The sequence below is a fragment of the Hibiscus syriacus genome, unplaced genomic scaffold (genome assembly GCF_006381635.1).
Source record: "Hibiscus syriacus cultivar Baekdansim isolate YM2019G1 unplaced genomic scaffold, ASM638163v2 tig00004205_pilon, whole genome shotgun sequence".
NCBI classification, from domain to species: domain Eukaryota; kingdom Viridiplantae; phylum Streptophyta; class Magnoliopsida; order Malvales; family Malvaceae; genus Hibiscus; species Hibiscus syriacus.
In genome coordinates this window covers 244965-271961 of record NW_024062006.1, presented here as the reverse complement: position 1 = coordinate 271961, position 26997 = coordinate 244965, and the positions used below count along the sequence as shown (strand labels likewise).

Genomic DNA, 26997 nt, shown 5'->3' with positions numbered 1-26997 from the left:
ACATTCAAAAAAATTAACATTGCATTAATTGCCAGACCAATATATGACATACATCATTATTTGACCAATATACATGAACAAAACAAAAGACCATATGACAAAAGATCAAACAAAAGACCTAACAATATCAATTGATCAAAACACAATGGTCAAATGTATATAGTCAAACGCATTAGTTAAAAAGATCAAACAAAAGACCTATGCTATCAACAAAATCAAGTATCACTCTTATGCCTCTTTAGAGATAACTGACTGGTAGAAGAATCATGACTCATCTGTACAATGGGGGTGGAAATCCAACTAACAATATACCTTGTGGAGGTGATTGTGGCTTTGGAATGATTCTTTGATTTTGCATCTCGGTTTGACGGAGAGATGACTGAATGACACAACTATCCTGACTCATGTGGACAATGGGCATCCATATGACAGTATGGATCCGTGAATTGGTTGTTTGATTTATTTTTCATCTTGATTTGTTCTTCAAAACTGCAATAAAAACCAAATTCAATCACAAACAATTATGTTTAGATGATTCAACATTAATTTCACATTCATTATGTTCAACCCAATGTTGATTATATTCATTATCTCCTATATTTTCTTTCAAATAAATGTGAACATAATGGTCACTACGTAAGTCTCTAAGCATTTCAAAGATATCAATGTCAATTAGAAGTGATTTCACTTCTGATGGATTATTTGACACTTGCCAATATACCATAAGAATATAGCTAATTTTTAATTTACTTATCATATCTGTAACTGCAAATAGGGACATTTCATCAGCATCACAATTATCAAAGTAATCCACTTATGTCAGGGTATTCTAGCCCCCGTCTCCTAACAAAAAACCTCATGATATACTACAGTTGTAAATTTTTCAGAGTTCAAATCCGTTCATAAAAAAGTATCATTATTATTTTTTTAGTAAAATAAACATAATGCACATAACATGTGGGGACCACAACAACTACAAAAAATTAAATATTGCATATGTTGTAAAATCTTATAAGGTTTGGGAATTCGTCGAGTGGTTCAGGTGCCCATATATCATCCATTTGTCTAAATTCAATCTATAAGGTGGTAACACATGTCATCATTTAATTGGAGATTAAATTTATTTTAATTAAATTAAATTATGATCAAATTGATAGGATATATAACTATTTAGGACTAAATATACAATTATATTTGATTTTTAACTGTCATGTCACCTCCTCCATTAAAAGTTAATGGGCAGTTGCTTGATTGAAACATTTAAATAGTTGAGTGATTCGATTGATTAAATTAAAACATAAGTGGTCAAAATGAAACTTGACAATAGTTAAATTGTCACCACTGTAATTTATCCATTGGTTTTTAGTATTCCATCGACGGGCGTAGTATAGCAAACAGTTTGTCATATTTTTAAAGAGGTCACTAAAATTTTAAGGAGCATCCACTTTAGTCACTAAACTTTTAAAACTGCCATTATAATCACCAAACTTTTATTTCACTTTCAACATGATCGTTGTCATTAGGGAATGTTGACGTGGCACATCAAAATCTTCTTCTCAACAACAAACCTAAGGTTCCAAATTTACAACCATCACCAAGGTCAAATTTGATGAATAGAGTGGTTGTTGATCAATCTTAACGATGAAAATGATATGTTTGAGCAAAAGATTAACATTATTTGATTTCAAACTGATTTGAAAGTGCATTATGGCATATCATAAAGTTTTATCTTCTAGTTTCAATTAGAATTTACTTGGGATTTGATGAGAATAAAAGATTTTCTAACAAGTTTGAACCATGTGATGTCCAATAAAACGTGATGTCTATAAATGCGTTTTGTAAGACGCGAGATAATCCTAAGTGAAAGTTTAAGGTATATTTTCTAACTACTTCTGTTTGGAGTATTATTTCAATAAATGAATTTTTGTTGAGTTTTAAATTACTAATGCTTAGACCTTGAAAGGGTAACGTACAAAGCGAACACACTGAATGTTTTTTTTAAAATTTTAATCATTTAATTTTAAAAGTTACATCCGAACATTTATATTTATGATTTGATAATTAAATCATTAATTCTTACTATATTAATAAAATAATAGATTAATAAAAACGGTTAACTTTTATCAAATTAGTATTTTTTTAATATTTTAATTATAGTTAGATTTTTTTACTTTAACGGAATTCTATCGTCTTTCTCCATCTTGTCCACTGTTGTAGTTGGTAGGATCGTACTTAGGGATGAGAATAGAATCCGAATTTGATGGGTTTCGACTTGATCTGATTTGATCTAATTGGTTTTTTTTTTTAAATTCAGGTTTGGATTGGGTCGGGTCGGATTCGTGTTTATAGTGAAAAATATTCAACCCGATTCGACCCGAGGAAAATATAATTTTTCCTTATATATTTAGGAATAATTATAATAATACCCCTCTATATTATTATTTTTCAACTAAATCACTATTTTTATTGAATAAAATTAATATTTTATTATTATTTCGGATCAAATCGAAATCAGATTTTATCTAAAAAATTGAGTCAGGTAGAGGGTATATATTTTTCAAATCGGGTGAAGGATGTAAAATTTTTGGGTTGGGTTGGCCGAAACCCGACCTATGCCCTTTCCTAATTATATTGGTGTTTGATGGCAGAGAAGGTGCGATGGGACGGAGAAGGTTTTGTTAGAGAAGGAAAAAGTTAAATTACAATTAATATGTTATAAAAAGTACTAAAATGATAAGTTATTTAAAATTATTATTAACGTATCGCGTGATTAATATTACGGGAGTTAACATCTTAATAGTTAAATTTTAATAAAATCAATAATTAAAGGGTTTGAAATATAAATTTTAAAAGTTCGATGATTAAAATCAGATGAAACCCAAACAATGATGATTATCCAACTTAAAAACATTGTCTATATACAGAGATTTTTACGCAGAGATTCATTTGCAGGGATTACTTCTCATTACAGATGCGCATATGAAGACTACATATGAAGACTGTTAATCTATGTATTTATATATTTATTTATACATGCACTACATTTTATCTTTATTTTTATATTTTATAACTGCCGGAGATCTTCCACGGAAACTGCTCTCAACCTGACATTGGGAGCAGCCAACTACCCTACCTCTCCCTTACCCTAATTACATTTGGAAATACGGTTTTGTTATTGTTGTTGTTAGCAAATTCAACCACCTCTTACTCTAATGATAACATATTAGGAAAAAAGGAAAAGAACGAAACCCTTAATAAACCAGCAAAATGCTTAAACAGGAACCTGTAATGTAAAGTGGAAAAAACACATGCCAATGTCTATGGTTAAGATACATATAGATGATCAGTTGTCTACAACAAAAACATTAAGGTCAACCGACGATGAATAAAGAATTTAGAATTCTTGTGATGTTCTCCGTGCAAATTCATCTATCGGTTTCCCATCCTCAGTCCGGTGTCTTTGCCGTAGTTAACTGTTGCTTCATCAGCCTTGGAATAACTCACATAGTAAAGTTGAGAGACTATGGCTGTTAAGAAAACAAATGCAGCCCCAGCGCCAAAGACACCCTTTCTCAGTGTTGCGCATGATGGGGGATCATTTAAGAGGTTCTTGTACTTGGTGTGATATGCATTCCGTACTGACCCCGCCAGCAAGCATGCCTCCGCAATGAAAAAGAACACCCTGAAATACCCGATCCAAAACGTCATTTAGACGAACGATAGGAAACCAAACAGAGTGCATTGAAATGCAGTCATCGACAAGGTTGCTGAAAGACTCTTCTTGACCCTGAAGACAAGATTGTTTAAACTAAAAACATACCAACAAGTGATAAAGAGGACAACTGCCCATGCCCTAGATCCACTTGGTCTCATTGCCTTCCCACAGCACAAGCATCGGCTAGCCACCATTATTAGTAGCTGACTAAGGAGGAGGAATAGGAATGAACCCACACCCAAACCAGTTGCAATGTCCTCATCATAAACACAATAACTTTCTTTTCCATCATTACCAACAGTTGCCTGCAAAATGAAAATGATGGAATGCCCTGTTATTATCAACCAGTTTTGTCATCCGATATTGGGAAATTCATGGAGATAAAAAATGTCAAACTGATCCCAGAATCTATTATTTGAAACAAAAAACTTTGAAATATTAATACCTTCTACTTTTACAAACTCATATTTCGCTTAACACCATGACACCAACATAGTTAATCAACGTGTGCAAATTTAACCGTCAAAGATCACCCACTAAAAGAAGCACTAATTTATCCAGATAAATACAACATGTAAACAATAATATCTTTGTCGCTTCGTCAAACATTTCTGCTACCCTTGGAAGAAACACATAGCATATGATCAAACATTTCAATGCAATTACCGATTTCCATGACAATTATGGAATTCAGGCCACTGAATTACTAAATTTGGGTTCAATATATAATGAGTCCCTTCTGTCATTAGATTGAAGTCGTAATTAATCCATTGCAGCAGTAACATAGCATCTAAAATCTAAAGTGATATTGAAGATAGGACAAAGTTCTCAACATCAGTCTTTTCCTTGATATTTCAAGGAGATTCATTTACCACTAACCCAACAAGCCTGTTCATATAACAACCGCAGCAAAAAAAAAAGTTCCCTCTTTGGTAGCTGTAGGCCTCCTTAAACTTACATTTGAATCTGTTAACACATTGTTGTAATAAAATGGTTTGCACTTTGCAGCCAAAAATATTTCTAGGTTTTCTTTTTCAATGTGCACTTGATGAGAAATAGAACTTCAACCAACAGGTTAAAGCAGGTTCATTATAGATCTGACGCAGAAATATAAAAATTATCTGTCTTTTAAAAGGCAAGGAACCAGAGAGAGAGAGAGAACTTTTTGCATACAACAAGAGCAAAAAAGTTCTAACTTTTCTTTTATATATGAAATCAAAACCCGAGTTCGCAAATCTTAAACAAAAAGAAGTAGCCGAATTTCTGGAAATTAGCGGGTTTAAAACAGGGATATCCTAGGAGAAGGAAACCAAACTGAAACAGCAACGAGTTACTACAAAGGACACTTGAGTAAATATAAAGGTTAAAATTAGAAGAAGAAAAAAACTCACGGTGCTTCTCCTTTGCTCAGCTGCAACAGCAAGTGCGAAAGCAATCAGATCAATCACAAAAACCAGAGCCAGCAACAGCGTTGAAGCCATAGTTGAAAGAAACAAGTAAACCCCAGAAAGCAAGAGCAGAAATCGCGAGACAGGGAAGCAAAAGGCCGATAACAAAAGATGCAGAGTAACGAAAAGCGTTGATACTGATAGAGAAGAAAGCGGTAAGTCTGACGAATTAGTTAATAATTTGAAGGACGCTCGGAAGGGTTTAGGGTGCCGCTGAGCAATAGCATTAAGCAAAGGCACCTAGATTCTCTCCTTTCCTACGTTTAAATATAAGAATGAGTCGATCTAACCTTTATAACGCGTGTAAATCGTTTCGATGACTTTTCCCAGATTCAGATCTGATTTAAAATACAATATTTTTGAATTTTAAGGCAATGACTTTTTAACCATTTTGTATACTTTAAAATTTTCAAACTTACAGGCACCGAACCTTTTCGTTTATCAGGAGGAGGATTAAAATATTTCAAGTTAAATTAATTGAATGGAATATATATTATATAATATACATTTATTTTTATATCAAATAAATATAATTATTTATATAATACAAATACAATAAGTAGGCGTTGAGATTTTGTTTAATATAGTAAAAAGAAAATGAAAAATCCATGTTTCATTTTATTAGTGTATGTGGTAGGAAAGAAAAAAAATTAAAATAAAATATTTTTTTTAAAATTAATCTACAAATTTCTTTAAGAAGAGATCAAAACTAAATTATATAAATTTTTGGGAGATAATGTATTTTTATCATCATATTTAATTTAAAATTTTAGTATTCTTCAAGGAACCAAAATCGATTACACTATTGGAGGCAAAATGTCATTATTTACGCATAACATTTGCATTAAATGCGGAGTGCGGACTACAGCTCACACATTTCGCTTTACTAATAATTTCAAATTAAAATGATTTATTTTTACCCACATGGTTATAAAAATGATCATAATTCAATTTTTTTTATCAAATTTTATTAAGCAAACTAAAATGATGTTAAGTCAACTATAATGTTAGTCATTTATAAAAAAAATATTATTATTATAATAAATCCATGTAGCACAATAGAACTCTAAAAATATACAATTACCTATTTAAAAAATACAAATTACAAACAAAAGAAACTTTGTTTTAGTGACCGACATTCACAGTAGAAAAACATATGGGAGTGCAAATAAATACATGTCACTGAGTTTATTTAGTATTTTATAACTTATTGAAACAAACAATGATGGAATGAATTGCAAGTGAATATTGACAATGTATAGAGTAACGTGCATGAGGATTCAACTTCTGGATTATATGATCAGCGGTGCATGTTCCAAGCAAATTCAACAGGTAGGAGGCTCGAGAGATTTCAGGCTTTAATCCGATCCTCCTCAAAATGTGAAGGGTCGGAAATCATATCCCAACCATTCATAAAATCTTTTCAGGCTTCTTTCTAAGTTGCTCTGAGTTTGACAGAATCCACCCTGTTGGTTGCTTGAGCAGTAGATACATTTTTGTTCTTGTCACTCTTTATGGAACCTTTTGCTCCCTTACTTTCTAATGGTGATTTCTTGGATACAGATGAAGCATACCCAGCAGCGGCAGTTCTCTCCGCAATTCTTTTCTGCCGTTCAATCCGTAGTTCTTCCATCTTCTTCCGCATCTCTTCTTCCTGGTGATAAGCATATCAACATTAGAAGCTATAAAGAATTAAAGGGAAAGGGTTTATATTAAAACATATCGATCGGTTGCTACTTGGAAGACATTAACCATTACCTTCTCCAACTTGCTCTTTTGAGTAATGGGCCTACTAACAAGAGATGGTTTCTTACTCTTGGACACAATTTCAGCTTTGCTTCTCCCTGTGGGTCCATTTAAAACTCTAGACCTGGCTTCCTTGGCCGGATTTTTCATTCCTTGGACTTCATTATGCTTGGCAATGGTGATCTTATGATCTGAAGAAACTTTCTCGTCATCATCACATTTGCTAGCTGCACTTCTATTTGTTTCAGTAAATGATAAATCAATTTGATAATCCATTGTCCAGGAGTCTCTGGAGGATTCATATCCAGGGTGTCGTTCAAGCACCATGCAAAGATCAATTGGCTCGGCATTACGTATCTTATGCTCATCTTGTGAAACATCTTTTGTTCCATCTGGTTTGCTAGGTGAAGTTAGATCTGCAACCATACTTATATCTGTTTTCCATTGGGAATCATCCTGGTCATCACCTGCAGGCCGAGCTGCCACCATGAAAGAATCATCAACAAGAACATCTTTCCTACTCTTCTGAGAATATAAAGGATCACTCTCAACTGATAAAACACGATCACCATTAAAAAACATCTGATTATTGGATGAATGCTGGTTTTCGGACTTTATGGGGTGATTTCCAACAAACCAATCTTCTTCCTTTCCACACCTGATTATTGCTGACTCATTTGCAGAGGCAGATATGGGATCACCAAGCTTCTTTCCCAATTCAACCGATCTCTCTGGAGGTAACAAATGTACATCAACACTGTCCCCTTTTTTCATGAGAGGACGGTAATTCTCTCCATTAACAAAATCATCCAACTTCACCGTAGTTTCATTAGTCTCATCCCTCTGAGTCACGACAAAAGAATCAACCAAACCTGCCCGCTTAATTGGAACTTTATGTGATTCTAAGTTCAGAGTAGTTGCAGAAATTTCACCATCAAAGTTTCTAGCCATGAAATGTTCCTGAACGTCCTCAGCTTGCTTCCATTCTACTTCATTCACACTTGGATTTTCTTCACCCCTCATTAGAAGGTTTTGGAGAGCATCCCAGTTTCCATTTCTTTTTCCTACCTCTGATGTGTTTGCGTCGAGGTCATCAGAATCTCTCTCATAAGAAGCATCGGATGATTTTTCCGTAATATGGTGGTTCTTGTCTGCACCTTTTCTTTTTCTGTTACTTGAATTTGACTTGCCTGATTCCTTCAGTGACTTGACTGCATCATCCACTTTCTGTTTTAAGGAATCTGCATCAATCAGATCATCCTCAGCAGAATAAGATCCATCTGAAGCTTGATTTTTCTCTCCGCTCCTCCTCTTCGGAGTGATGTAGTTAATATTACGAATGACAACTGTTCCAGACGACTTCTTACGGTTTTTCTTCCTAAATGGAGGATCTGGCGATGAATGCTTTCTATCTTCCTGTTGCACATCTGAATCAGGCTCACTTCCAGAGTCGGAGCCACTGGACTCGGTTTCCCTTTCCTCTCCTGAATAATCAAGTTTTTTCCCATTCGACAATCTCTTCTTTAGCTTAGAAGTTGATTTCTGATTCAAATTAGGAGGCCACTGCATATTCATTGAATATGGAAGTGGCACAGGCTGCATAGGATGGAAGGGATATCCTTGATACTGAGGTAGCTGGCCTTGAAAATTATACATATGCTGAGGCATCTGATTTAGCCATTGCATTGGAACTTGAGTTTTTGAGGTAGTTGATGATGGTGTCCGAACTGATGCAGGCAAATTCTCATCTGAATGTACACCAGAGGAACCAAATATTATCTATTTGAATATAAACAAATTTCATATTTAGTGCCAAAAAAAGGATACGCTTGCCATCCTAGCATGTTCCAAGAAGCATGGATTCTAATCCAAAAGTATATTTTACATTCTGTAAAGTTTGAGAGGACTTATGGATGCCTATCCAATATGTCAAGCAAGAAGTAAGACTATATCCAAAGTGGCAATCAAGTAAATGTTTTGCATTTACACAGACATGAGCAGGTGATTCAACAGGAACGGTAATGATAACGATAATGAGATGTATTCTTTAAGTATGATTGTTGAGAAGCTGTAATGAAAAGGCAAGGAAAAGCTATAAGCCTCTGAGATACCTTTCTTGGAATCCACAGCTCCTGCACATGTGTCTGATGTTGATCCTGCTGAAGATTCATTTGAAGTGAGATCATTAGAGCTGCTAATTCCATTTGCAAGCACAATGCCAGATGTTCCCAACAGTGGCAGTTCGGATGGTGAGCATGCCTCAACTGCAGCTAATTCTTCCATCCAAAGAAGGTCCGCATGCTTTTTCTTGCATAATTCCTTGAAATTAATGCATGCTTCCCTAAAAATAATCAATGCTTAATTATAAGACCCTAAGTAGGCTGAATGTCAGGGAAAAGGGACAAACTTATGGGCTTATGCGGAACTAATTTATGATAGCTAAAACAATTTTAGTGCATCTGAAGCTACTTCAAAGAAACTTTCTGCCTTCAGGTACACAAAAAGTAGTCATCATGAACAGATAAAGATGTAACTTCAATTCATAGTCAGTGGTAAAAGTAGAAGAATATGAAGTGAACTATTAAAGTAGGGTTCTATTCAAATACTATCATTAGATTTAATGAATTTCAAACACTTTCTTGTTTACCCGTTGTTGTATTTTGTTTATGCTTCAAAAATAAAAAAACTATCCCATAATACTTGTAGTTAATGTTTCATACCTTAACCTGGATGCTCCAAATGCATCTGCAAACGAGATGAGATGTTCCATATTTTCCATTGCAAACCCAACAACCATCCCACGAGCATAAGTCATTGCTTGTTCTTTCCATAGCAAGGCTTTTCGAGTTTCCAGTAGCCGTTGAAGTTGAACCCTACTCACAAAAATGACCGAATGAATCAAATGAAGGGCATCCAATGAACTAGGAGTATGAATTAGTATGACCAAAGTGAGGCCATTTATGGATAAAATAAGTTACTTGGAGTTCTCTTCCTGTTTAATCTCATCTTTTATCTTGAGTTCACCCTTCACCTGGTGACAAACGAACATAAAAGAACACTATAAAACACTTGAAAAAACAGAAGATGTGAATTTCTAAGGAAAAAAAGATGGCATTTAGTCTATAAATTATTCAAAAAAAAAAAGTAAAGGAATACCTTTGTTAAATCGGTTGATTTCTTTGTATGACCATTTGCATCTGAGCCATATGAGAGAGAAAAAATCAATTAGGAGATACATTACAGATCTTTGAAACTAAACTGTTAGTTTGTAATGCATTTTTTATTTTGAACCAACAAAGAGATTTGAGCAAAATAAAAACTTTTGGTAGCAAAAAAGGAAGTCATTGAGCATACCTTCCTCCTGCTTTCCATTGGCATTAGCTAATTCATTAGCTTGAATAGATCTCTCAATTTGCAAGATTTCTGTTTCTATGGTGACAAACCTTTCAAGAACTGCTGGTGTGCTAACAAAGCGCACAAATCTGCAAAATAAACAAAAAATAAATTTAGTAAAACTGCTTTTCACTGCTCCCTTTTAAAGCTTGCACACCCTTAGTTTAGAATCCACCATCAGATTGCTCTGCTGGGAAGAATTATCAGAATCCAAGAAATGCAAGGACTAAATGCTTGAATTCCCATATGATTAACCAACACTTGAGTTTTGTAGAAAACTTAGCATCAAAATTGATTTTGTTCATAGAAAGAGATCCAAGAATAAATGCACAGATAAGAAATATGGGACATACAGAGAAATCAGATTAATAAACTATGAAACTCATTTCAAATTAAATTCCAATTCAAATGAATCGGTATCAAATTACCTCTCAAAAGTAGCTTTGGTGAACCAGGGAGTGCCAGGAGCAGGTGGCTGCAAAGTAATGGAATACCCACCTTTTGAAATCTGATCTCTTGCAAATTTGAGATGACAAATGAAGGGCTCAAAAAGCCCAGAAGCCAATTTCTCATTTTTCCCTTTGTAGAAGAGTACCAGATCAAATCTTCAAAAAAAAAAAAGTTCAGTTCAGTCATTTCATTATAAGAAAGTGCAAGTATAAAATCGTAGCTTACCTAGTTCGAGTTGGAGTGAGTTGAAATAAAGCACGATCAAGAACAGTAGTTGAGTCCATTGAATGAGAACTCAAACAAAAAGCATAGTAATGATATTCTTGAAGTAAAGTCCAAGCTTTGGGTTTGGTTTTGGTGTTTATTGGGAAAGTGTTGGGCAAAGCTTAAAGCTTAAAGTGAAGAGTTAATGGAAGTGCTGGTCACAATCTCGAAGATGTAGATTTTGTTTGAAAAAGATGACCAACTGTACATGAACGTGAACGAAAGAGCAAGCAGAGAGAGAGAGACAGGTGGATCGAAAGCCAACCGAAAATTATGAGGCTTTGCACATGCAAATATTGATTGGAACGTGAAAGGCCCACAAATAATTCATCTATATTTTTTTCTAGTCCCTAAAAATTACTACAAACTTTTTTAGTTCTATTATTGCACAATCAACAATATCAGATAACCTAAATATCCACGACGAAATTTTGTTTCAAGTACACGAAAATCACTCGAGGGTTAAATTATCACACATATCCACTATTACTACAACACTATAAATGGTATCAAAAAATCCTTAATGCTAGAATTTGATAATTACTATACATTTTTATTTCTGTCATTTCTCATATTTTTTTTGGATAATTCAATTTTTTATTACCCAAGAAACAACGTTAGTTACAAGAATCACCGATCCCAGAAAACATGAAGAATATACAAACAAATGCAAAATAAAGATCGGTATTAATCAATATCCCAAGCAATGCAAAGATTGGAGTTAACATAGTCAAGCCTATTAATATTTTTTCCCCTAAGTTTAATTCCTACATAGTCTTTAATACTGCTAAGTAATTCATCAGTGTTTCGAGAGCAACCTTTGAAAATCCTTCGGTTCCGCTCCTCCCACAAACGTAGATGGTTGCGCTCCAAGCAAGTTTGAGGATAGTGATTAATAAAGATTTTCCTTTCCAAGTGTTGCTCGCCCAAGAGATCATGTCTTCCCAAGAAGAAATAGTCTTGTTAATCCCATTCAGAAGAAGAGTTTGTACTCGTAGGTGAGTGGTAATCGGGCATTCAAAGAACAGATGGTTTCGATTTTCTAAAGTATCATTACATAAAACACAGCTTCCAATAGAAACAATTCCCATCCGTTGAAGGCGATCACATGTAGGCAGCCTATCAATCACATCCATCCATGCAATCAAACTAAGCTTGGGGATGTTTTGAGGGAACCAAATTAAAGAGTGCCAAGAGACTTTATCCTCCTTCATTCTAATTTCTTTCCATTTGCCTTTCCAAGAGAGCTCCATTCTGGAGAATAGGATGAGCTTCTGTTCGAAGCTTAAGGATTTTTCTAAAACTCCAACTCAGACTAGGACCAGCTTCCATTTGCCATAACTCTTTACCCTTAAGAACATAAGCCTTTACACAGGCAACCCATAAAGAACCCTCACTTGCAAGGATGTTTGAATTTGCTTCAACTTGAATATTTTTATTTTTGAATCATTAGAGTTAAATTGTTTAAAATATTTGAGTTTGAGTTAACTCAAATCAATGGTTCAGATTAATGGGTTGGTTCAAATGATAAGCATTTGATATCGCTTAAGCAAACCTTGTGTTTGAATTTATATACGTAAAAATTCCCGCTGAGAAACTCACCCATTATATATAGTGTGCGACACAGTTGGTCTAGATTAGTCAGGTCAAAATCTTAGGAATCAAAATTAAATTTTAAAAGTATGAATAATTAAAATTTGAATGTTAAAATTATAATATTTTTTATCTTTAACTTTAATAAAGTAATTTGATAATTTTTTTATCTTAGATCTACCATGAGTAGGTAGAATTTGTTGGAGACAGCTCCGTATCAAATCTGAGCTGGAACATGCAACATTTTCCTATTAATTAAGATTTATGACCCACTCCCTCTATGGTATCATTCTCTTATGGGGTTCAGACCCCCCAATCAAACCTTATCTAATTTCCCCTTGCCATCTTCCAACCTTTAATGATCTTCTTCTACACAAAATATCTTACAATTTCACCATCAAAGTTTTTTTAAAATGTTTGTCCCGCCATGAAAATCAGTGTTGGCAAGGCCTTGTACCTATTTCTTTCTTTTCTATAATATATTCTATTATCTTATTTTTATATAATATATTAAGTATATCGCATAAAAATTTAATGGGTAAATTACATGTTTAGTACATCAACTATCATATTTGTTCTGTTTTGGTTATTCAACTATTTTTTTAATATTATATTTAACGTTACATTTTGATTACTTACTGTTAAAAAACTAATAGAATTGCTAATGTGACATTTTTTTATATTTTTAATGATGATGTAATATTATTTTATGGTGACACTTTAATAATTCTATTAATTTTTTAACCGTGATCGACTTAAATGAAACCAAAACCAAAACCAAACATTTTATAAAATTTATTATTAACATAATCGATTTTTTTTTATAATTGCTAAAATTTCATTACCAAAAAAAGAAAGCAGAGTCTGCTTCAAACAATCAGCAAAGACTTTGTAGAACACAATCAAAATATACAACAAATAACAAAGCAGGACAAAAAACTATCTAGCAATGTCTCAAGCTATACACAAACTGTCATTTATCCCTCCCTGGCGAATAGCAATGCTCGTCAATCGTATTTGGACCTCCTCCTTAATCACCCCAATCAGTTCAACAACACTCCTATGAGCTCCCCCCTAAACCCTTATATTTTTTCTCAAAAGAATAGAAACGAACGTTTTGTCTTTGAGATTTGCAATAGCCCAAGAGACCTCATGCTTCCAGATACTAACTCCCTCGAAACTTGACACAGGTTCATAACACCCTCTATACTTCTGTTACAGTTGGAGGCAGCTGATGAATCCTAACCTATAAAATGGTGGGAAAAGGAGAACGACCGCCTGGTTAGCCTGGAGAAAAGAATGACGACTAACCAAGAATATGTTGAGTAGATTTTACGAATTTTAATGGGGCGAACAGATGAGCAGAAACCATCAGATAGTGAGACTCCTACAAAAACAAATGGAAAAAGACCAATGGCAGTGACAATTATCAATGACAAATCCATGATTTCTTATAACCTCGAAGAAACAGGTATTCTCAAAATTAAACCATCTAATTTTCAAGTAAATCAACAAAAAAGGTGGTAGTAGTAGAATTAGAACCAATCAAGAAGAGTTGGCAGAAGAGAAAATGGAGCAAAGTTGGTCTTTTGGGAGTTATGGGTCTATATTTCCTAGACCTAGAGTTGAGTTACAAGTTTTTGATGGGACAAACCCAAAGGGATGGATACAAAAATGCTACAATTTTTTTCATTTTTTTGGGGTACCTAATAACCAGCGGGTGGAATTTGCTGCAATGCATCTAGTGGGTAAAGGCCGAGACATAATTCGATGGATACATTATGCAGAAACATTGAGTCCAATGGCATGAATTTGAAGCTGACCTATGCCATCGATTTACTGATCGAACATAGTCAGACATTATCGAAGAATTTAGTAAGCTAATGCAAACTGTTATGGTGGAGGAATACCAGGGAAAATTTGAAGACATAAAACCCCACATGTTGTTGCAAAACCCTACTTTGGGGGAAAAAGTTTTTTGTTTTCATTTTTATAAGTAGATTGAAAGATGAGCTTGAACATCGGGTTAAAGCATTAAACCCAAGGTCTTTAGCTGAAGCTTGTAGTCAAGTCAAACTCTATGAGATATCGATCGAATTTGAAGCAAAAAGGCAACGAACACCCTTTCGAAACCCACACTTCCCAACCCAAACAGTTTTTCCAGATCACTCCAGAATGCTATTCTACAGGAAATTTCAGTTCCAATTCAAAACAAAAACACACTTTTGGAGCACCGAAGACTCAACAACCTATGTTTTAAATGCGGAGATAAATATTCTCCATGGCATCAATGCAAAGCTCGTCAGCTTAATTCAATGGAGGATGAGGATAATGTGGATTCCGGGGACACATTCCATGAGAATTCAATTGAACAACCGAGTGCAGAGGAGGAGCCTTTAAAAAATCTTAGTTAATGCTATTACTGGGAATGTCGGCTATACAACAATTCAAATTCAAAGTTTCATTAATGGCAAACCACTGAATGTTCTAATCGACAATGGCAGCACACATAGTTTCCTTACTCCAAGGTGGGCTAAAGAAGGGATAAAACTTGTCTCCACACATCCCCTAACAATTACTGTTGCAAATGGTGGAAAAGTATTTAGCTCAGCAAAATCAAATTAGGTTACTTGGACAATGCAGGGAAATACTTTTTGTCATGATTTTAGTATCCTACAATTAGGTGGCAATGGTATGGTTCTTGGGATCGATTGGATGCGTAAGTTTAATCCTATCTTAATGGATTTTGTGGACATTCTCCAGGTACCAACTCCCTCGAAACTTGACACAAAGTCATAACACCCTCCATACTTCCTTCGAGTAATCACACCCAAAAACCATGTAATCTCTCAATTACATACCATCAACACAGAAGCAACAGCTTCTCCCAACTTTCATCCCTACCACAACAATCTATCCCTAGTTGACAGCCTATCCATCCATTGGCGAAGCCAAGAATTTTAAATTACAGTGTCATAATTTTAAAATTAAAATATCTAAATAAAATTATATAAATGTATGCATAATATTAATACTTAATAAATTAATACATAATATGGCTAAAATAAGATTGCATATGAGCATAACATTTGATGAATTGTTCATGAAGCGTTCGTATAACATTTGTTTGTGTTTGTTTATTAAGCTAAACAAACAAGTATAAGTAAAAATAATATGTTTATTTAATAAATGAACGGACATGAACAGATGTGTGTTTGGTTCATTTTTGTTCATGAATAAATTCTTTTATTATCTCGTTTATAATATACTTTATTTATTAATGATATTTTCCTATAAAAATATTATTTTAATATTCTCTTATGTTTTTATTTGTATTACAATTCATTAATCTATATGTACATACTTATACCAATATAAATATATGTTTATTTTTAAGCATCAAAATAGTGAGAGAACACACACTTATATCAGTGTAAGTGTGTATTTATTTCTAGGTACCAAATTTACACTGTATCAGTATGTACATCTACCATTATCATGCCATGTAGAAATAAACATACTTACATCAATATAAATTTGCACATCTTCCATTATTTATTTTTTGAACTTATTTTGGTCATCAATTATTCAATTTTTAAATTATATTTTTACTGAATTTTTATCATATAATTAGTTTTGTAAAATAATTTTACATTTTAAGTAGTGATACTTCTATAATTTTATTTTCTTTAATAAATAACTTTATACAATATTAGTGAATATATTATTATTAATACAACAAAACCCAATTCTCATATGCAATGGGATAAGGGGGAGGTAGGGTAGTATGTTGCCCCCAACGCCAGGTTGAGAGTAGCTTCCGTGGAAGACCTCCGATAGTCAGAAAATTAAAATATAGATAAAATGCAATGCATGTATAAATAAATACAAAAATACATAGTTGAACAGTATTCATATGTAGTCATTATATCATATGCGTGTCTGTAATGGGAAGTAATCCCTGCAAATAAATTCCTGCGAAAAAATTCTCTGTATATAGACAGAAACGTAAGACCCGGCTAAATTTTTAGGAGGATATCGTTGAAATGAAAATTTAAATTTATTATTATTAAAAATATTTTCAAATAAAATTAAGATTACTTTCATTTTAAGGGGTCAATACTTTTTAATAGTGGTGTAAATTTTGTTGTTTTATATTATATATATTATATAAAATATTTTTTTTATAAATTTTTGAGGTGTCAAATGACACTCCTCTATGTATAGTGACTCCGCCCATGTATACATCAACTCAAGCCATGTAATGATAGCATTTCTCGGAATTTGAAGATGGAAACAAAAAATAACTCACCTATTTCACCTTCTTGCGCCTTCTCCTAACAGTTTTCCATATTCCCTTAACCTGATACTTCCCCGATTACCTCCAACAATTCGTGCTGTGGCCCACAAATTGAGCAACCACATCTCGCAACGAGCACAACTTATTCCAAACCAACTACATGCTTTAGGGACATGGTAATCCATGAAAGACCTAGCTGAAAACAGATTAAAAGTTTAATGACTGTATTGCAAGTTTTAAAAGTTAGGTGACTAAAATACAAACATTTTAAAAGTTTGGGGACTGTTTATATACTTTACCTTTTCAATTAAACAAACCTTGAACTCAAAATTTGTAATTTTAACATATAGGGTAATCGATTAAGTACCAAATTTTGGGTGATGTGAGGGTGCTAATCATTCCCCACACGTAATTAATTACCGTACCTGATTTTTGATTTCGTAGACTAGAGCCTGATATTTTTTTATAAAATTAAATGTTTTATTAAAATTATTTGATTTTAGATGTTTTAATTGCACCTTAAAAATAATTGGGAGCAACTCCCTTCTTTTTATCAAAATCTTTAAAAAAGAAAAATTATCATCGTAACAAGTCGGCTTTTCCCCGTAAGGGTCGATTGCGACATATTTGTTCGAAATTGCAAATAACGAAATTATTAGTTAACTGTAATTTAAAGATTACAAGATCATGTGTAGTGTATATATATATGCGATGACACATAATGAATAAAGGATATATATATATATATATATATATATGGGAATGGATAAAGGGTTAGTAGAGATAGTTGTTTTTTTTTAAAAAATAAGATTTGGATATAATTTATATTTTGTAAATTTTTTTGATGATGTATTTTTACTCTTAAAATTTTATAAATTTATTCAAAATTTATAAATTCATCTTCCCCATGTAAAATCTTAAGTAAATCTCTCTAATGTAATAATGCATTTATCAATTCATTTATAGATATAGGAGTTATTATTGTTTCACGTGAAAATTATGTAAATCATTCTTATTTTAAACTTACAGATTAATAATATCTTTGCAAAATGGCAATGGTGGCCGCCGGCTGGTTGAAATAGATGCACTAGAAACTCAAACACCCCCGCCCCCCATTTTAGTTTTTTTTTTAATAAAAATGTGAAATTACTCAGAAATCCCAATAAATTGCTTTAATACATGCAAATTCAAAGAATAATAGAAACCTTATTGTTTTCACACACCTGCCCTTTGATTTTCTTGAGCTGATTTCAGTGTATAATCTCTTGATCTTGTCGATTTCTAGATCCCTTCATTGCATAATCTGCTAGACAACGTTCGAGAGCTTACATGTCAATCTTGTACAACTTATGAACGAGAGTTTTAGATAACATTCTCGTGTGACATGTAGCGAGATGCATTGTTAATCATATTTTGTATATGTCTAATTTTATTTAATGGACCACATCAAGATGCGAAAAAGGTCACTCTTAATATTTTTGGCCTAATTATATAATACATAAGAAATAACACGAAAAGGGGGAAAAATCCCTAGACAAGAGTTGAATATTATTATATAAAAGTGGTTGAAGGGTTATTCAAAGCAGAAGAAAAGCGTTGAGGGGTCAAGCGATGCAAGGCTTTAGTTTTCCCTCTTTGTGCATGATGTCAAACATAAACCGAAGAATAATCAAATTCCAGTCATTAAACAAATCCAATCCCAACACCCTATAAATACATGACCTCTCAGCGTCTTTGTCCCGCTCAAGTTCTCTCCCATACAACTTCCAAACAAACAATTGTATTCAATTTGTATAGCTTTGAATAAATATTTATTGTACATTTCTCTTTGTGCTTTCATTTTAGCGTCTCCAAGGAGCCATGCAGCTACGTGGAGCTTCATCTGCCAAGAACTTGTACCGTAAAATCCTTCTACCCAAAATCCCAATCCATGCAACCCCCTGTGATATCTTTATTAACCACCGAGGAATTGATACGAAGAAAAACATAGCGGGGTTGCTCCATGACCATTTATTCAGGATGGGGTTAAGGCCCTTCCTGGATAGCCGAAACATGAAGCCCGGTGACAGACTATTCGACGAAATCAATCCCGCCATTCGCAATTGTAAAATCGGTTTCGCCGTCTTTTCGCCCAATTATTGCGATTCATACTTTTGCCTCCATGAGCTTGCTCTTCTCATGGAGACTAAGAAGAGGGTTATACCCATATTTTGTGATGTTAAACCATCACAGCTTCGAGTTATGGATTATGGGACGAGTTCGGCCGAGCAGCTGCAAAGGTTTAGCTTGGCTCTCGAGGAGGCAAAGTACACAGTTGGACTAACATTTGACACTTTAACAGGGTATGTATGAACTTCCATTTCTTTGTCTTTTTGCTATAATTGATATAATGATCGACTAAAGATTCACATTTTGTTTTTTTCCCTCTTTTTTTTCTTCCATTTTTGGTATGTAGGGACTGGTCGCATTTCTTGAATACTGCAACCGATGCTGTCATTAAGAATTTGGAGGAGCTGGAAGCTGGAAAATCAAGCTAGACAAGTACATATATTGTGCAGAGCGTCGTGAATGAAAATGAACATTCTTTATTCACTAAGGCATTCTATGTTTTTGCCTTTAACCCCAAGTTTTTTTATTAGTATATTCATCAATTCAATCATTTTTTTGGTATATATAGGAAAAACTGAAACCGGAAATTTACTTCCTAAACACTGGCAGGGAGATCTCCAAATAAGTTGCAAGATTTTGTAAAATTATTCCTCTTTTTTCTTTAGATCCCCTACATTGATCACAATAAGTGCAGAACATGTTGTAACATATTACACATTATTAGGTCGACAGGATAAATATTCTTTTGTAATAAGTTGAAGATTCAGTAAATTCGCTTTCTTTTGTGTATCTGATATATATGTTCGCCGTTGGAGGTATGCTTTATCTTTCTTCAAAACTTGATGATATATTAAAAGAAGATAGATTTTACGGAAAGGAGAAACGAAATTTCTTAAATTAACTATATGGTCAAGTAATATATAACATATATTTATATTTTCATAAATTCAGCTAAAATCTTCTATAAAAAAAACAGCCAAAATAGAAGTAGAAGCATGATTTTAGCTTGAAAATATTTCATACGATGGAAACTATCCCAATCTGATTTGTATGAACTTTGAGATATAAAATTGCCACGTTGGATAGACGTAAGCATATGATATAAATAATTGGTTGCTAGATAAGTGTACGTTAACTTAACTAGTAAACTATTCAGTCCATTGTATTGAACTATTTAAATAATATATATATTGTTTTGTATATGTAAGAACATACAATATATTAAATTGATTTTTTTTTCTGTTGTTTTTCTTTAAAAGTGATTTTCCCCCTATTGTATCACGCTTTAAATTTAATAAAATAATTGTCTTTTAAATTTCATTACAAATACCTTTTCTTTTGATAAACATCATTACAAGTAGTTTCTTTCTTATTCTTAGGGTTAGCTCTTTTTTAATGATTTGATCTTCAGAGTGGAGGCTGTCTCCTAGCGACATGCAATTGCTAATCTCGAGTTCTTATCGCTAATTGATCGATTCTTGGTTTATTTTAATGTTTATGAGAGGTTTTCATCTTCTAATGTACTTGGTGTTTTAGGAGGGACTAATTAATATTTTATACATGGTTTAGTTTAACGATTTATTTAAAAATATATCAATGTTAGTCGGACAATATCTATTAGCATTGAGTCTGAAAAAATTTATTGAATGATCTAAGTGATTAATAGTGAATTATTTTTCTTTTAGATCTTGAGTTTGAATAATTTATTTATAGAATTGTACACTATCAATGACTAAATAAAATCATTTTAGAATATTAAAAATTCATTAACTTTGAGGGTTGAAGATGTTAGTGATTATTTTTTTTAATTATTCTGAAATAAATAGGAAGCATTATCTGTTTAAATATAACTTTTTAATTATTTGACATTAAATGCTCACAACCCTGGAATTCTTGGAATTAGACTCTATATTGGGAATGCTAGGGTGTGAGCATTTTATTTTGGATTGCAGTTAGACCTCGCAGGTGGAATTGTAACTGCAAGACTTGAACCATTACCTTTTCCTATTTATTTCGGTTATTAGAAACTGATATGATCGAAGTGTGACTCCAGACGAATATCGATTTCATTTTAGCATTTGGTGGCTTAGGAAGGTCAGTCTCTTTGTTTTGATTTTACATGTGAATGTTTTGCTCCTCTTCTCATTGGATGCGACTTTCGACCTGTAAAAGAGGAGCAAAATACGATCCAAAGAAGGGTACAAATATGGAGTGGGGCAATAGGGTTGTGGAGCCGAAGCGAATCCACAGCTCTTATCACTGCTGTATGAAGGGATATTTGATACTCTCTCAATACTTGTGCTATTGTCAGCCTTAATGCCCTCTCCTCTCCAATCCCAGGATTTTTAATCAATCAGATTAACGCCATCCGTTGCTCCTCATGCTTGCAAGATGTATGTTCTGAACATCTGCTATCACTTTATGTAATCTAGCATAGTTTAATATTTTCTTTTCATGATTAAGTGTACTATCTATATCATCTAATTTTAGATGATATATTATCTATATCGTAAATTTTAAAAAGTAACTTTTAAAAGTATGACACAAAAGTATAGTTTAAAATTTATTTGTTTGAGATTGTTATTAAAAAGTGAGTTAGAAAAAATAAAATGTCAATGATAGACATTATGTTGTAATTAAATTAAAAATATAGCATTTAAATTATATTTACACTTATTGATACTATGATATATAAAATATACCAACTTAAACAATAATAAAAATATAAAAAATTAAGATAATTCATTAAATAACATTTTTATATATGAAATATTTTATTAAGAAAAATATATTATTAATACTTTTTAACATGTGGACATAAAATTATTATGAAATAATATTTTAAATATTTGTTTTGACAAAAAGAATATTACAAAAAACATTAATAAATAAAATAAATTATTTTTTAAGAATATTAGTATTAAATTATTAAAATAAAATGTAAATACATAATTTAGTGGAGCTCATGCATTACTAAGAGTAAAATTATAATTTACTTCTAGACACAAAGTTGAAACTGAAAAACTAGAAATCCTAGTTCTTGGAGTTGGTTTAAAACCACCATTTCTATCGTGTTTTTTCTCATTTTTACTCATTTGATATTGAACTTGCGGTCGAAATGAACTTTTTACCTAAAAATCTTCTAAAAAGTCATGCCAAACAAGACCTTAATATAAGCACTAAATTGTTAAATTATTATTAATATGGTGATGTGATAGTTTGATGTTGATATATATTTGCATAAAATTTTAGTTTGTGTATAGATTGTATCACAAAATTTTAAAATACTTTAATTTTAAACATTGAATTTTAGTTTGTGTATCAACTTATTTATTATCAATTAATTGTCAACATTGTAGGTCAATCAAAACTTGTCATTGGTCATCATTCGAGACATGATCAGTACCTAAACGTTTTCATTTCACTCTTTTGTCTTCTCCTTGAATCAATCTTTTTAAGAAATCCACTAAAAATCGATGATGATCCATCTAAAGATTCGGCATTCTAATGCTCTAATTTGAGGGTTTTCTCATATTTGAGAGGTTTGTGGTGTTTGTTAAAAAAAATATAAATGAACAGAATCATTCTTTCAAGAAGATTAACAACATACATTGAAATGGTCTCATTAGACAATCGTCGGAGGAGATCGAAACGTTAAAATATTGAAGTTTATATGAATTTTCATCGATTTGGAGTAGGTTTCATAAAACAAAAACTAAAGAGATGAAGAAAATATGAGTAATAAAATGCTTTGACATTACCCCCACAACTGCTTCAAACATTACCTCCGAAGATGATCAGCTTACTACTTTCAGTGGAGTACCCCCCAACAATATTACAATTAACTTGCTTTAATATCACATTATTTCCCTGAGTTTTCGATTTCAATGTTTCTTAATCTCATTAAGAAGAATCTATTATAGAGTGAGTGTCGTTTAAAGTCATAAAATTTCATCTTTAGAGCAAGCAACTGGCCTAAGCTAAATTTATATATTCCTCCAGTCCAACTGTGTAGATTATGAATCATTATTGAACATTCTAAATAGAACTGTAGGCTAAATGATCTAACAATATCGTGTACGTCGAATGCCTCATCTTACTTGTTTACGGGAAGATTCATATTTCACTTATGACTTGTATTGGAAGAAGACCTCCTTCGTGCTTGAGAAGGTTAGGGTGTGAATTTAGAGTCTTTTGAGGAAGAGTGATCTTGAGAATACAATCAAGTGATTTTGTTTTCGATATAAAATCAAGGGATCATATCTTGGGTTAAAGATCAAAATGATCTACTTTTTGGAGGAGTGTAATCATGTTACTTGTCAAAGGTCTATAACCTAAATTCTTAAAAGAGCCTTTAATTTAGTTGATATTTAAAGAAATTAAAGATTATAATTTTGCTCATTGCTCGTAACCTCAATAGGTAGCATTTTATTCGATGTGTTTAAATGTCAAGTAACTTACAAATTTTAAGGCAAAAGAAAGAGAAGAAAAAGTTCGAACAAGATAGAATGCAAGTGCATCATCATGAATGCATTAGAAGGTCTTATTACTCCTCAAATGTTCATGCTCCTGAATCAACTAAATTTTGGACCTTGCGATTTAGTGTCCCACAATTCTTAGAAGTATGTCTTGAACTCCCTATGTGGTAACTGCATATAACATTGACATCATAACCTTCAAGATACGGGGCTCTTTTGGCTATGATTGAACAATAGCAATTTTAACATGTTTTCTTCAATGTGAGTTTATTTTGATTCCATTTCCTTAGTCTTGGATCGAGTATTATGAGGATATGGTGGGTCTAGTGCTTTTTCCCCTCCCAAACCTACATCGTTTTTTGAAAGAATTTAAATACCCCTTTTAGCTTTTTTTTCATTTTCTACCATTTATATATCTTTGGTTCTTCCTCTAGAGAGAGAGGATCTTCCTTCTCTCTAAAAAGGAGATGAGAAACATCGCCTGCCGTCAGCCGACCGTCGACCCCCGTTCCCCACTGTCATTAGTCCCCGATGGTGACCAAATTTCACTAGGAGACTCGTCTCGGCCTCCTCGTCTTCGATTTTTCATAAATTACGTTAGATCGCATCTAGTTTAAAATATGTTGTTACCGTTATTCTTAAATCTTGCCTCACTATTCAGATTCAAGAGAGGAGATCCCTATCGTCGGCGAGGAGCTCCGACCGAGAAGGTAAGGCTCCTTTCTCTTCTTCTTTTTGATTAGCTTTTATTCTCCCTCACGTTTTTCTTTTTGTAGGTCACTCGCCGGAAGCCTTACCAGGTTTTGCTCGAACATGCAAATAAATAATAAAAAAACATAAAAGGAAGCATCTACATAAAAACGTCTTTTTTTGTATTTGAGTACTTGAATTACAATGACTATTCGTTCTTCAGTTTTTGCTTCCACCCCCATATTGTTTTTTGTCCGATTGTATACATGAAAGTCTTTCATTTTTACAATCAATTAAAGAAATATTCAATCCCAAAAATTCTGTTTTGAGATTTGTTGTTGATGTGCTTTTTCTTTTTTCTTTATATGAGGAGATTTTCTTGCCATCGAAGGTTCGAAATGAATATTGAGCTGCTGTCGGCGCGTGGAGATTACGAATCGCTGGTGCGTAAGTTACGCGCGCCCCTCTGGTTGATACCACTCCACGAAGACAACGACTGTTGGGGACACTAGAGCTCTTTCTCTTTGTGAGCCTTTTGGGCTCCCTTACAATGAGTCACTTGTATTTGGGTGAACAAAAATTGTAATCAGACTACAAGATTAGGCCTGTAAAACAAACAAATTGTATCAATGTTCTTAATAATAATAACTAATTATTATAATATATAATAATAAATATAATACTAAACAAATAATAAGTGATAATAATAATAATAATACATAACATGGATAATAATTAAACATGAATAATAATAATAATAGTATATAATACTATATGTGATAATAAATACTTAGTATAAGTAGTAAGTAATAAGTAACGTGTAATAATAAAAATGCAAATAAAAGATATAAAATTTTAAATTTCGGACGAAAATGGATGTCTACAAGGTTAATTATGAGTTTTGAGTCAAAACTTACTATGAGATATTTAAAATAAACCATAATAATAAAAATTTATTTATGTTAATTATATCATTGTTCGAATAAAATATGTCAATTAAATAATTTTTAAATGTTATGATCAAAACTATCCCAATCAATATTTGGTCCACTGAACCCTACCTCAACTACCAGGGAATAAAAATATATTTCCACGGCTTTTATTTCAACGGATTTAAAAATCAATTTCAATTACGCTTTTAATCTAAGATGTCTATCTAACGTTGTTATGACTTGGAAAGTTGGTTTGACAATAAGGGCGGGTTTTGGTTTGACAATAGAGCAATTACCATGTGTGAAATATTAGCACATAATGTTAGCCAATAAATATTTTCCTTTATGTTTTTTGTGACTCGACCGAGACGAATATTAGCAGCCATGTTTATTTCAGACATTAGATATTTAGTACAAGGTGAAACGAGAGACGAGACCCAAATGTGTTTCTGTCCTCAAATTTTGTCGGAAAATATTTTATCTTTATTTTTAATTTTTTTACTGCCAGAGGTCTTCTACGGAAGCTGCTCTCAACCTGACGTTGGGGGCAGCCTACCACCCCACCTCCCCCTTACCCCATTGCATATGGGAATAGGGTTTTGTTGTTGTTGTGTCTGCTACATCTTAGCATTCCTTTTCCAGTTCAATTTTTGACTTAACCCAATTGTTACATCTGGTTCATAGTGCACCATACTCTTTAATGAAATTAAAGTTGAAATAGAACAATAATGTTTTATATTAATTTGGAGTTCAACTATCTAAAATACCAACAAGTCATGACATGAGAAAAAATAGTAAGTAGGCGGATGACTGAGAAATTTAACCGCACTTGGATTGGATGACAGATACCGAACCAAAAGCAGCGGCATTCAAGCAGCGCATGTACAAAACACAAGGCGAGGTTTTTAATCTAACTGTCGCAATTGTCATTCGGGTATGGGATGACAGATACCGAACCAAAAGCAGCGGCATTCAAGCAGCACATGTACAAAACACAACGCGAGGTTTTTAATCTAACTGTCGCAATTGTCATTCAGGTATTGGACGAGGGATTCCGAACATTTTTATATTGATGTTAACCCAAATGACGATTGATGATGAACGATGATTGACCGATAACAATTGTGATTTGATCAATAAAAATCAAATTGATACATAAATTAAAGTGTAATGATAAAATTGATACACATACTCAAATTCTATAGTAAAATGATTACATTATACATCATTAGTAATTTAATAGTCAATGCTTATATTGAATCCAAAATTAAAACTTAATAGTATAGTACAATTTTTTTTTTAATTTTTTTTAATGATATTTGTTATAGTTAACCTAAATAAATAAAATTCAATTAGGACTCCTTTTTTGGTGTTGTTTTCTGAAGGTACTCTGGTGTCTCTGGACAGTTCTCCAGTAAATCTTGATCACTCTCATTCCGCTTAGTTCGATTCTGCCCACTTGTCTTGAAATACGCATAAGTATTATTTAGTGATTTTATAGTCTATTTTTGTTTAGATATATAGTTTATGTATTCAGAGAGTGGTATTGTTTTTAGGTTCTCATTCTGCAAGACCTACTACTATTGACTGTGGGAAGCGTAAGACTTAGCCAGTTTTGAATAGCTATTATAAGTGTGTTCCTTTTACTTAATTGATACATTTTATATGTTATCCTATTATGTTTCGTATTGTTATCTATAAGCATGCTCGCAAACTGAATATATATATTATATATATATAATATATATATATATATATATCTGTGACATGTTTGATTCATGAATAATGTTGCATCACATTTAATATGTATATTGATGCATTTATGATTCTGCATTGGATTTGATCCCCGTCCTGATTCTACATGAGACTTGATCCCATC

General features: G+C 32.8%; 3 protein-coding genes and 1 long non-coding RNA gene across 5 annotated transcripts; 2 read left to right on the top strand and 2 right to left on the bottom strand.

Annotated features, from left to right (window-relative positions):
• Nucleotides 1–3235: 3235 nt before the first annotated feature.
• LOC120192608 lies at nucleotides 3236–5418 on the bottom strand. The gene is made up of 3 exons (XM_039195364.1): nucleotides 5107–5418; nucleotides 3821–4020; nucleotides 3236–3682 (listed from the first exon to the last, which is right to left on the bottom strand). Exons 1-3 carry the CDS (start codon nucleotides 5194–5196, stop codon nucleotides 3430–3432), a joined length of 543 nt encoding a protein of 180 aa, XP_039051295.1. The 5' UTR covers nucleotides 5197–5418; the 3' UTR covers nucleotides 3236–3429.
• An 806-nt stretch (nucleotides 5419–6224) lies between these two features.
• On the bottom strand, nucleotides 6225–11189 carry LOC120192593 (COP1-interacting protein 7-like). 2 transcript variants are annotated; one of them, XM_039195344.1, is made up of 9 exons: nucleotides 10978–11189; nucleotides 10731–10907; nucleotides 10264–10391; nucleotides 10066–10106; nucleotides 9888–9940; nucleotides 9630–9782; nucleotides 9021–9250; nucleotides 6922–8657; nucleotides 6225–6817 (listed from the first exon to the last, which is right to left on the bottom strand). In XM_039195344.1, the coding sequence occupies exons 1-9, from the start codon at nucleotides 11034–11036 to the stop codon at nucleotides 6599–6601; spliced, it is 2796 nt and encodes a 931-aa protein (XP_039051275.1). In that variant the 5' UTR covers nucleotides 11037–11189; the 3' UTR covers nucleotides 6225–6598. The 2 variants fall into 2 exon arrangements, with proteins under 2 accessions (XP_039051275.1, XP_039051284.1); XM_039195353.1 differs by having other exon boundaries at nucleotides 9888–9916; nucleotides 10066–10115; nucleotides 10978–11188.
• Nucleotides 11190–18769: 7580 nt separating this feature from the next.
• LOC120192391 (TIR-only protein-like) lies at nucleotides 18770–19704 on the top strand. Its single transcript, XM_039195182.1, has 2 exons — nucleotides 18770–19215; nucleotides 19365–19704. The coding sequence occupies exons 1-2, from the start codon at nucleotides 18770–18772 to the stop codon at nucleotides 19444–19446; spliced, it is 528 nt and encodes a 175-aa protein (XP_039051113.1). The 3' UTR covers nucleotides 19447–19704.
• A 4141-nt stretch (nucleotides 19705–23845) lies between these two features.
• LOC120192584 lies at nucleotides 23846–24849 on the top strand. The gene is made up of 2 exons (XR_005522785.1): nucleotides 23846–24206; nucleotides 24273–24849. It is a non-coding gene; the product is annotated as an uncharacterized LOC120192584 (long non-coding RNA).
• Nucleotides 24850–26997: the final 2148 nt, after the last annotated feature.